Genomic DNA, 12,952 nt, shown 5'->3' with positions numbered 1-12,952 from the left:
TGTCAAAAATAGCCTTCTTTATAAATTTTCATGACAGAAAAGATAATTATGTAAATTAACTTTAAAATTCTTATTAATGTCAAATTAAATAAAATATTCTTTTAAAAAACGTACTTAATTTATTCTGATAAACCCTTCTAAACATATACTTTACCTTAAATTTTATATTATAGATAAATAAATTTTTTACATTAATTAGACTTGACTACGATTTAGAACCGTCAATTTAACAATTCGAAATCGTCAGTTCGACAGTTCAGAACCGTTAGTTCAATGGTTTAAAACCGTCGGTTCGACGGTTCAGAATCGCGGATTCCTGATAGGTCGATCCTTAACCTTAACTGCCCAAGATAGTTACGGTTCACGATTCAAAACTATTGATTTATAGTTCGGTTCACGGTTTGCCAAGATTATTATATTAAAAATTAAAACTTAAAAATTTAAAATTTATTTTAAAAAAGATGTTTACGTATTCTTTCAGGGTATAAGAAAATTAAAGCTCACGTAGTTGTTTTATATTTTTATCCTTTTACATTAAGAAGTGGCGTGATTATCCACTTTCATTTCCTATTCTTGTTATATTCGTTCCTTCGGTATCAAAATTTTTGACTTCATCATTAGAAAGTTACATTCCTTAGATTCTTTTCTCGTCTCTAATCCAATTGTTGAGTAAAGCTTGAGCTTCCAATGAGTTAGGAGGCAAAGTTGATCGTCATTCATCTAATATGTTGCCATCAGCACTGAATGTCTGTTTCACAACAACAGTTGATACTAGACAAGTAAAAATTTCTTTGATGATCATGGAGAGGACGGGAAAGCTTTAAGCCTTCTGTGGCCACTATTTTAGGATATCGAAATTTTTACTATCTGCTTCATTAAAATCAAAAGAAGTCATAAAATAATTCTTAAGTTCCTTTGTGGAACTTGAAGATTCTCATGGATGTTTAGTCTTTTTTTTTAATAAAAGTTGTGCTTTTGTATGTTTTAAATTACTACTAGTAGTTTATTGTATTTTAAATAATATTAGGTTGTATTTCATATTTTATATTTGATTATAAATATCATATAAATAAATTCTAGTATTATATATAATATTAATTGGATCAGGAAAAGAAGAATATTTAATTTGAATTAAAGCGTTATAATACAAAGTTAATATTTCTTGTAAAACTTCTAATTTAAATTTAGGATCTAAAATAAATATAATTAAATAAATTTCAGGAATAACATAAAAATAATTTTCTCATTTAGTCTTCATCACTAATATGCAAGAAAATATAAATCTATTATCAATATGTTTATTTAAAACTAATACTATAATAGGATTTTTTTTAAAAAAAAATTAAATGAGTAGTGGGATAATAAATACCGGAAAGTTATTCGGTTGCATCATTAAATATTTTTAAAATTTCACAAATATTACTATAAATATTCCATTGTTATAAAAATAAATATATATTAGTATGAGTACTTTATGAAAAAAATAAATATAAAAATTATTTATATTGAAATGAATATTGTAATAATTGATATGTTAAATTCTAACGTGGTTGGTACATCATATGGAAATTTTTAGGTCTCATTCCGTTACTTCTACAAAATTTACCCTATTGTTTCATTATAGATGGATGTGACCATAAATAAAAAATTACAGTTCTAATTAGTTTAATATGATTTTTAAAATTTTTAATCCATCTTGAATACATAAATTTAAAACATGACATACATAATGCATATGAAAAAATAAACCACCAACAAATAAATTTTAGTTCTTTTATAAAAACGATATTGGAACTAACATTATTTAATGATATTGAAAATATTTTGTGAGTTAATCTATAATCTTTTAAAATTAAACATAATAATTGTACAATGTTACGAGCAGTATGTGATTAATTAAAAACTCTATAAGCTAATTGTAAATACCACAGGTTGGTTTTGATATGGTAAATCGGGTTAAGTTAAGTCATGTTGGGTATAATCCTTATGCCTGAGTGTGTAGAAACTTAGAAACACAAGAAATCGAGCAAAAAACATAGTGGACTAGAAGGATGGCACGGGAAGCAAGTTGATAGGCTCGGTGCGTCCGAGGGATGAGAAGCTGCGGAAGAGTACACTGGCGGACGAGAAGGACGTGTGCGACGTATCCAAGGGACAAGAAGTCGGGGAGGAAGTCTGCTTGAGGAGAAGATTGGAGTTGGGCTTGGGTGAGCTCAACTCTAGATAACCGGAGTATCATCCATGCGAAGAAAATCAATTTGGAAGCATATCTACCTTGTGGAAAGCGCCTCCAACAAGGTTGGAGGTGCCCTCACGCCTTTTGTATGGAAGACACCTCCAACCTTTCTAGAGGTATCCTCCAACCTTCATGGAAGGCGCTCTCAAGCTTGTTGGAAGCGGCTTCAATAGCCGTTGGAAGAAGATAAAGCTTTATCTTCAGTGAGTAAAGCTTATCTTCTTGGAGGTTGTTGGTGCAATCAATCTCTAAGGTTTCGATATTTGACAATATACCTAAGTCTGGTCATTTTTGACCAAGGGTTAATTCAAACAAGATTTGATATTTGGAAAAGAAAAGTCTAGTCAAGACTAGATGATTAGCAAGGGTAAGTCATAATCGAAGGATAGGCAGGTGAGAAGTCTACTGAGAGACTAGTCTAAACTAGAAGGTTAGGCAAGGGGAAGTCGTGGTGAGTGAAGTCAGACCCAAGTGAGTGAAGCTAGGTAGTGAAAGTTCTGGTGAGTGAAGCCAGACCCTAGTAAGTGAAGCTAGGTAGTTGAAGTCCTAGTGAGTGAAGTTGGGTCATAGTGAGTGAAGCTAGGTAGTGGAAGTCCTGCTGAGTGAAGCCGGACCCTAGTGAGTGAAGCTAGGTAGTGGAAGTCCTGATGAGTGAAGCCAAACAATGGAAGTCCTAGTGAGTGAAGCTGGGCAACCCTAGGGGAGGTAACCCTAAGTAATATCTGACCGACTAGTTTTCAGTCGATCACGCGCGGTCGACTAGACCAGCAAATCCTACGATCTGTTAATATTGTTTTACTTTACTATTATATCTATTGTGCTAACTCAGTGTTGTAGGTAAGTCTTAGTAGATCAGCTTGTTCAGATACTAAGTAAGACCAGAGAAAGTCCAAACAGATCTAGAGGACCAGATATTTGGTAGGTAAGTGGAGATATTTCACTGGAGGAGAATGACTCAGTGAGGATGAGTCCCAGTTAAGGGGGCAATAGGCGTCAGTCCAATTTAGGTCCATTTCAAAAACTTAAATTGAGACTCTGACAAGATATTGGTCTAGAGGATAAGGTCTAAGTCACAAACTAATCATATAATTATTATGCTAACCTTGTTTTGCAGGTTAAACATTTTTATATTGGACTAATAATTTTATAGGACAAAGGAAGCGCAAAAGCCCTTGGGTGAACAGTATCATAGGCGCCTTCCAGGTGACGGAAGACACCTTGAGTTCTGTTCATGGAAGACGCTTTTGAAGGCTTGGAAGGTGCTTTCCTGAAGATAAAATTAGTAGGATGTAGATTTTATTGCCTCCGAAGCGAAGGGGATAAAAGTTGCTGCTAGAGACACCTCCAAGGTGGTTAAAGGCTCCTTCCATAGGCTATATATGTCCTGTTTGAGTAGCACACTACACAGACTTGAATTACGATCTTCTACGTGTCCTTTTGGCGTTCTAACTGCTTTGGCTTCCTGCTGTTGCCCTGGTATGGCTTTGCTACGCCTGACTGTCGCTGAGAAGCTGTCCAACACTGAGCCTAAGCCAACTATCTTTGAAAGTGTTGGGTAACGAGTTTCAATACTTTACTTAATTATTGCAAAAAGAAAAGTGTAGCCTGTTACACTTTCTCCTACTCTTTTTGTACTTAATCACCTCTTCCGGTAGTTCTGGAAGAGGTTATTAGTGGATTACCCGTCGATAGGTCCACGAGACTTGGGTCTTAGAGTAGGAGTCGGCGAAGGTTCCGAACCAAGTAAAACCGAACTTGTCCTTTTACTTACTTTTTGTTTTCGAGTTTTTCCACTACGTACTTATTTTAAAATAGAAAAGATTTTTTTTTTCAAAACTACGTGATTTACTCTCCTCTCTTACATGCATCTCGACCCAACAGAGACACCTTGGACCTCCTTGGAGATGCCTCTGAGTGACGAAAACCAATGGCAACATCATCCCAGGAGGCTATAAAAAGTCCCTAGATCTAGGAATTAAACACAACTGGAAGAACAACTTCTGTATTAACTTTTCTAGTCTTTTATGGACTGTCAATGTGTGTAAAAGACTTTTTCACTTTCAACGAAGGAGTTTTTAGTGAGTTTTTCAACACCTTAGATTAACAACTACTATTTAGGTTGTAATCAAGTAAAGTCTGGACTTTTTAACCTACTCTTTTAAAGTTATTTTTCTTTAATGTTAATTGCTTATATTTGCTTACTTTAATTATGCATTCTTGCTAAGCAAAAGCAAAAGATCTTTCTAACTCTGATTTTAGGCAATTCACTTCCTCTTGTCGGTGTCTGCTGCGCTAACACTAACAATCTTTTTCTGAGGTTCCAAGAGTTATCGATCTAATGATAAGTCACACTGATATACGAATGTGTTTGCCAATGATCATTTTAAATATCAGCACATAAAGAAATTTTATTATTTAATTTACTAAATTCATTAATTAAATTATTTTTTTCTTGTTTTACTAATTTTTTAATTGTACGAGTAAATATTAACCCTAGGAACACATTTAGCACATGGATTAAGAGATTCTTTATAAAAATCTTATGTGCATTTAAATATAAAATTAAAAGAAAAATATTCTACGGAAACAAATTTAGCCAATGATTCTCTTAAGTTATTATTAGAATATAAAAATAAATCGAAATCAGTACTACTGCTAGCTGAAGAAAATCTAGATAATTGTGTTTGAAAAAAGTCGAGTTTACATTCCGTTGGGTGTTTTGTTTCTACATGTCATTTCAACAACCCATAGCCGTCGCCAGCTTAGAATTTGTAGGAAGCATTGCAGTGCTTACATTTTACACGCAATTCTCCCGATGGAAGAATGACTTTATCAAAATGTTTAGTGAAAATATAAGATTTTAGAAGAGAAATTTTCCGAACTTTAGAATTAATTGCATTGGTACTTCCTTGTGTTCCGGGTGTCGGAATCGGAAGGTGCTATGTCTCATCATTGATGGATTGAATGTTGGGGTTATCGTGTGAATTCACTATTTTCTTTTCCCTTCGAGATCGAGATGATGAACCTCCATGACTTCCTTCTATTTTAGTTGAAAATTAGAAACTAAAGTATGTAAAAAAAAAGGCTTGGAGTCGAAAGCATATAGAGAATGTGTAATTGAAAAATGAGAGTAGAGAAAATGCTTGTGAAAATGATGAAACGAACTCCCTATTTATAGAGTTTGGATAGTTAAGAATACTAAATCATATCCATTGATCAAAAAACTGTTAAATGATCTTAACCGTTGAAAAAAATATCCAAAAAAATTCTCCATCTCCCTCAACGGCTAGGAACCGACAGTTCCAATGGCTAATGACCACAAAACAAAAAAAAAATGAAATCGACAGGCTGAACTAGAGGTTAATCGACGTTCCATCGATTTTGGGGCCCCGGGTTAACAGGTAACCGACCCATTAACCCGGCTCGGGTTCATGTCTAGCATCAGATAATTTATCCATTTCCTAAATTTATTTTTTTTAAAATAATACTTCTCTAAATTTAGAAAATAAAATTCATTCCCTAAATATTAAAATATTATTTAATTTAGGAAAGAGAAAAAAAATAAAGAAAATGATTTGGATAATAAAAAATAGATATTGTCTAAGAAGAAAAAAATAATAAAAAGATATAAGAGAGTGAAAAAATAATAATAAAAAAAATAAAGATAATAAAAATTTTAGAGTAATTGATGTATTGTGTAGTGAAAAATAATTATCTAAATTTAATAAACATTCTTCAACAATAAATATTAAAAAATATTTTAACATTGATAAAATTGGAAGAGATTTATCCACATACTTTTCTTTTTAAAAATTCCATGTTCGCAATAATTAATCAACAATAAAAACCTTCAAAATATGGACAAAGTAATCCACCTTTTGCAAAAACTAGTGAAAAACTATATTAATTTCAGAAGAATATTAAAGAAAAATGACAGATATACAATAACAATAATACTAATTTCAAAAACTAGTTAAAAAGTAACCTTAAAATAAATTATAAATTATACTTTTATTTGATACCATTAATCATGGAGCCACTAAAAAAACCCTTCTGGATAAACTTGCAATTTACAAATCTGTCTAAATCATATGAAAGAAGACAATAAGTTTTACTTTTTGCTTCTAAATCATCTAAAAAAAATCTTGCATAAACAGTTTGCAGGAAAAGCGACAGACAGTTGATCATGAAGAACACAAGGACAGTATCAATTAAATTAAATTAATAAATATCCAAATGACTGAGGAGCAAAAAAGAAGATCCTTCTTTCACAGCCATCAAAAATAAATAAATAAATATATAAAAAAAGGGATAAAGAGGAAAAAGCCATGGAAAAGGTGTTTGCCAAAGTCATCTTTTTTTGTGACCCACTCTTTATGGTTGCGTCTATTTAATTGATAGCTTTTTATCCAGATTTTTTTTCAAATTGTGGCCGTGAATTATTGTATTTTAATTCATGTCCCTGCTCTTAATTGTGGATCAAAAGGGCCTGTTCTGACCATTTATTAATATTAAAAAAATATCGTTTATTTACTTATAAATTATCTTATCTTTTTTGATGTCGCAATCTTGACGGACACGTGGCGGTTGTGCAGTCGGTGGGAGATCTACGAGCAGGAGGAGGATCCAGCGTTCGCAGTGGACGGCGTCGGATGTTCAACGTGGCGGGCGGTGCGGGGCTGTTGCAGGTCGCGCGAATCCTTTGCCTGCGTTGCCTTTTTGAGAGGAGGAAGATGACGTCACCGGAAGGGATCGCCAGCCACGAGAATTCGTGGTTGAGAGCGCTCCTCAGCGCCGACTCGGACGCGCACGTGGAGGGCGGTGCGTGGGGCTGTTGTAGTTCGCGCAATTCCTTTTTTCCTGTGTCCCTTTTTTGAGTGGAGGACGATGACGTCATCGGGAGGGATCGCCGGCCACGAGAATTCGTGGCTGAGAGCGCTCCTCAGCGCCGACTCGGATGCGCACGTGGCGCTAGGGCACCGGTGATATCCGGTCGCGGGGCTGGGGGGAAAAGAGTGAGTGGGATAAATCGGTCTCTTTTCGTTTTCTTTTTCAGTTTCGTTTCACAGAGAGCGAGGCGGAGGCGGAGCTGAGGCGATTGGATTTGCTGTTGAAGTCTTGGATGCAGCGATCGGGCAGCGCTGGGGAGATGGAGGAGGGGAGGGATCCGGCTATCAAGCTCTTTGGCGCCACCATCCCGGTGGCGGCTTCCGCCGCCGCTGCGACGGCGGAGGAGGACGAGGTTTTTGAGGCGGAGGAAGAGGAGGAGGTCTCTGTGTATGTGGCGGAGGGGCAGAAGGTAATAGTGGAGATTCAACTGGCTTAATCTGTTTTCTTCGATTGCTACCTGCCTTTTTTACTTAGGGTTTCGTTGAAAAAGTTGCTTCTTTTTCTGCTTAAGTTTGTCGTCGGGCGAAATTGTTCGGATTTGGGTTTTAGTTTTTGTTGGTGGTTATTCGAAGGGAGAATCGAGTTCCTTTTCCTCGTTTCTATATGATACAAACACGATGGGGTTGATGAGTTCTTGAATAGAGAAAAGTGCTCTTGAATTTCTTAACTGATTGGTTTGTCCCTCTTGATTCTCTTTTCACAGGACCTTTAAACTTCTTTAGACTTTTGAGGATTTTGCAGATAAAAAACAACACCTTATACTTTGTTATCAGAGATTTAGAGGCCTAGATCTGATTTTTATCATGATATTATGATTATTTTCTATGAATTGAGTGCTTTTACTTTAAACCTCTTTCCTTTTGTGCTATTGAGACCAGTGATAAATTGAGGTTCTTTTGCCTCAATTGCTAGTAAAAGTTGAAGCATGTTGTTATATTTGCTATTTATAATGTCCTCGAGGGTTTCGTGCAGCTTCAATTGACCTGCAGAGATTCAGTTATGATTAGACTAATTGCGTTGAATTATATCCAGGTCAGGTTGTTACATGTTACACACAAAAAACTTATGGATACTAAAGCTGAATACTTATTCGAACATAACAGGGTTCATTTCTGAGGAAGGATAAGAATATATATATATATATATATATATATATATATATATATATATATATATATATATATATATATATATATATATAAGAGATTCACAATTTTTAAACAAAAAAACAATCGCTTGAAGATCTGTTATTCAAAAGATCAAGGACAATAATTAGGAATAGGCTATCTATTATAAGTGGAAAACATTTATATCTACATACACACTAATGGAGGTAAAATATGGGGTTTGCAATAAAAGAACTGAAGATATGGGATTTGTTTAATTGGGTCGACACATGTTTGAAGGTCTCCATCCAGCAAATATCATACTTAGAGTTGGTTTCTGAATTCTATTTTCTACAAATATACGATTTGGGTATTTTGTTTCTTTGTGGTGTCAACTAGCAAATATCATATAATTTGAATTTACTTGGAATCTTTTGCTAAATAAGCCACTGGATATTGTTTCTTGTATCGCCACTTAAGTGCAATAATCTGTTAGTCGTGTGTAATGTTGGTTTGATTAATTTCTTGAATATCCTTGGGATGCCATCTACCATTCATTTTGGCTTCTGCTTCCTAGTATACAAATCTGTTATGAACATACTAAAGCAGGGAAAAGAATGAGCAAGAAGCTCATACTAAGATAGTGAAAACATTGATGTGGTGTTTCAATTTTAGGATAATCATCCATTTTTAGATTAAGTTTCATTTCTCAATCTACCTCTTCATGTTTTTTTTTTAAATTGCAAATGAAGTCGAGAATTTAATATAAGTCAAAGCTTATAAGGTGTGGATGTATGTAGGAGTTCACTAAAGCTTTATATTTATGAAACAAAAAGGTTTAGACATCTTGTAAAGACAATTTGATTTGCAAGAGGCACAGTTCCACAAACTGGTAGCAGTAAAGACAATATGTGGAACAGCTAGTAGCAGTAATAATTTGTTCCACAAACTGATAGATAGACACAGGTCCAATGCAGAATCTAATGATGACTAGCCATGTAGGACAGGGCAGCATCTGCCCATGCCAAGTGGCAGTGAGCTAGAGCGGGCTCGGTTGCTGTGGGGGAGGCTTTAGTTTAGTTTGGTCAGAGAGTGAAATAGTGGAAACCATGTGTTGTAGGTTGGGTCGGTGAGCTTTTATTGTCAACGATGTTTCTTATTGTTGTAGCTTTACAATTGATGCTGCCAATGAAATTCTATAGACAAGTTATTCTAATGGCTTTTTAGTTTTAAATGGTCTTCTTTGTATTTTTTTTTTCAGGATACAACTAAAGAAGTAACCGATCAGGAAAGCCTTAAAGATAAGGAAATCAGCAATGTTTCAACTATTGCACCTGCTGAAGAGAATGACAGTGCACCAAATAGTTCTAGTTTGACTAATAGCAACGACGATGAGGAAAAAATATCCCTTACAGCTGAAAAAGAAACAGCAAATGCTAACTTTGAAGATGCCGAGAATGAGACTGATTGCTCTGCAACCAAAAGGGTCCTCAAAAAGCCTGATAAAATTCTACCGTGTCCTCGATGTAACAGTATGGACACCAAATTCTGCTATTACAACAACTACAATGTCAACCAACCTAGACACTTCTGCAAGAACTGTCAGAGATATTGGACTGCCGGTGGAACAATGAGAAATGTCCCTGTGGGTGCTGGTAGGCGCAAAAGTAAGAATTCTTCTTCGCAATGTCGTAATCTAGTTGTCCCTTCCGATGGATTGCAGTCTGCTCAGTTGGATACTCTTCAGCGAGCTATCCCATGCTTGCCTTCCAACTCTCCGCAACCTCTGGTCAGAAATGGGACCGTCCTTAAATTTGGACAGGAAGTTCCTCTTTGTGAATCCATAGCTTCGGTTCTCAAAATCAGAGAGCAAGTTCCAAATGCTGATTCAGGCCCCACGTGCGGAGAAAATAGGGAAGAACCTTCCTGTGCATCTGCTGTTGAAGTCACCAATGTGAAGGAAAATAGACCTGCTGAAAGTGCAGCAGATGTGGAACAAACTGGAACACAAAGTTTCCATAATGGACTCGCACCTTTGCCTCATTTGCAGTGTTATCCTGGAGCTCCATGGGCTTATCCGTGTACTCCCGTATGGAACCCTCTTGTTCCGGCGGATGTCGGTCGACAGTCATCAGAAAGTTCATGCAACATCAATTCAAGTTCAATTCCTTGGAGTCCAGGAGGGATGATGGCAGTTCCTCCTTTTTGTGCAGGAACACTCCCTTTTCCTTTCATGCCTGCTCCCTTTTGGGGCTTTGCTGCCTGGCCCAATGGTGCATGGAACCCGCCAATGATCCAATCCGAGGGCTGCATATCTCCATCATCCTCTACAAGCAATAGCGGCCATTCTGGGGCTGTCTCTCCGACTTTGGGCAAGCATTGCAGAGATTCAAGTTTGCTGAGCGAGGAGAAGATGGAGAAGTCTCTGTGGGTTCCAAAAACACTTAGAATAGACGATCCAAATGAAGCTGCAAAGAGTTCTATATGGGCTACCCTAGGCATCAAGCCTGATATGGGTAGCATCTTCCATTCGAAGGCTGAAAACAAGGTTCGCAAATTTGATGCTGAACAGGTACTACATGCGAATCCTGCCGCACTCTCTCGATCGCAATCCTTCCAAGAAACCACTTGAAGAGAACCTCAGAAGTTACATAGTAAGTTTTTCATTTACAAATGCATTGGAAGAACTGAAGACATTGCTTGGCGAGGATTTGGCACTGCTTTCAAATGCTAGCAAGGAAGCAGGATCATGAGACCTGAGACACTGACAATAGAATTTGCCTCGGCTACTAGTGAAATTAGCTGGCACAATCATGAGGCTTGTCGAAATCTCTATATTGCTCAAGGACGAACTCCTGCTGTAAATACGATATCAAAGTATTTATAATCTCCTGTATCACAGGTGTCGCCAACCATGACAAGAAGATTGAGCCTATAACTGTAGAAATAAACCTTATCTGGGCAGTGAAAGTTGTAGATGTTTAAATTACTTGTTTGTAAGCTCAGAGAGGGAATTTTACTTGTTTGTTTTGTGAATATAAGCAATGACCTTGAGTTCAGATGCGTATTTGTCCAGTAGAACCTAGCTAGTTGTGTTCTTCTTTCAGCTTTAGATCACTATCCAACTTCAGAAGATCGAGATCGAGTGACGGCCAACATTACCGTTGTGCTTCAACCTTGACAACGCGATTCATTACCACGAATCGGTACAAAAGAAGTGTTCGATAACATCTTGTGTTAATATATATATATATATATATATTATTAGTCTGCTGATTAGTCTGGAAGTGGGCAGTCTTCTCTTGATTTGCTCATAGGATAAATTTAAGAGCATCTACCTTCCCTAAATATTACATAGAAAAGAGAAAGAACTAAGAAAACTAGTATATGATGTATTAAAAAATGGATATTTAAATTTAATAAAGTAAATTTTTTATCTTAAATTATATATTTTGGATAAGGAAGTTTATGTGGATACTCTAAAAATACAAGTGGTTCAACAATTCAATTGTCTTAGTAATTTGAACTAAGTTATGCATTCCTTACCAACCTTGAGATTCGAACGATTAGATGTGGGGCGTGTACAGGACATGCACGATGTGCATTGCAACTGCACAGTTGCCCATAACCAGCTGCTACAAGTAACCTTCATCTATATATATTCTAGTGTCCAAGTGAAGCATGGGGGGTGCCTGATTTTGTATCAGTGACAAGAACATCGTCGGCGGAAGAGGGATTTGGTTTATGAAATTTGAAGGGTTTTTTGTTCGTAATTGCTTTTTGGACGGCAAGCACTGATCTTCCGACGATGAGCATGAAGAACGGGATTCATCCTTGCGTATCGTTGTAAGTTTTACGGTTTTGTATTTGACTATTCCATGCATTTCAATCTTCATTGGTATTAGAGCATTAGATTGAAATGCATGATCCCTCTACATTTGAAAATTATTTTCTAGACTGTTAAAATTGGGCAAAATCATGATCTTTTTGCGATATGCTGTTGGAACCCCGTGGTTATTTTGATGTGATCAATCAGGTTAAGTTAGGTCCTATTGTGTTTGATCCTTGTGTCTAAGTGTACAAGAGTTTAGGAACACAAGAAGTCAAGCAGAAGACGCAGTTAGTGAGAAGGATGATACGGAAAGAGAGCCGACGGGCTCGGTACATCCGAGGGACGAGGTGTTGCGGAATAGTACATTTGTGGATGAGAAGGACGTGTGCGGCATTCCGAGGGACGGGAAGTCAGAGCGGAAGCCTGCTCAAGGAGAAGACCGGGAAATGAGTTCGGGTGAGCCCTATCTATCTCGGATGGCTGCGATCACCCAGGCGATCAGAGTAGTAGAAGAGCAAAAAGAAGGCTGGAAATACTGCTGGAGGCGCCTTCAAAGGGAGTTGAACGCGCCTCTGCGTGTCTCCGAGGCGCCTCCGCGAGCCTCTGAGGCGCCTCCACGCGCCTCCGCACCTTCACCGTGGAAGGCGCCTTCCATGGCTGGAAGGCGCCTTCGATGAACAGTACGAGGGCGCCTTCGACTAGGCAAATTCTTCCATTGAAAGAGGATAAGGTTTTATCCGTACTTACCTTGCTGGTGGCGCCTTCAAGTTTGTTGGAGGCGCCTTCCAGCATCAGATAAAGTTTCCCAGGGGCTATAAAAAGACCCTTGGACTTAGGAAATTAATATCAACTCTTGTAATCATTTCCTAGCAACTGTTTGAGCCTTTT

General features: G+C 36.9%; 1 protein-coding gene across 1 annotated transcript; it reads left to right on the top strand.

The window, feature by feature from the left end:
• The first annotated feature begins 7,105 nt into the window (after nucleotides 1-7,105).
• On the top strand, nucleotides 7,106-11,299 carry LOC122009785 (cyclic dof factor 3-like). Its single transcript, XM_042566075.1, has 2 exons — nucleotides 7,106-7,535; nucleotides 9,494-11,299. The coding sequence occupies exons 1-2, from the start codon at nucleotides 7,359-7,361 to the stop codon at nucleotides 10,862-10,864; spliced, it is 1,548 nt and encodes a 515-aa protein (XP_042422009.1). The 5' UTR covers nucleotides 7,106-7,358; the 3' UTR covers nucleotides 10,865-11,299.
• Nucleotides 11,300-12,952: the final 1,653 nt, after the last annotated feature.

The sequence above is a fragment of the Zingiber officinale genome, chromosome 8A (genome assembly GCF_018446385.1).
Source record: "Zingiber officinale cultivar Zhangliang chromosome 8A, Zo_v1.1, whole genome shotgun sequence".
Taxonomy (NCBI): Eukaryota; Viridiplantae; Streptophyta; class Magnoliopsida; order Zingiberales; family Zingiberaceae; genus Zingiber; species Zingiber officinale.
This window is presented reverse-complemented; position numbering and strand designations above follow the sequence as displayed.

Coding starts and splice junctions, on each gene's coding strand:
- LOC122009785 (XM_042566075.1), top strand. CDS start 7,359: ATGCAGCGATCGGGCAGCGCTGGGGAGATGGAGGAGGGGAGGGATCCG. Junction 7,536..9,493: donor ATGTGGCGGAGGGGCAGAAG/GTAATAGTGGAG, acceptor TTTTTTTTTCAG/GATACAACTAAAGAAGTAAC.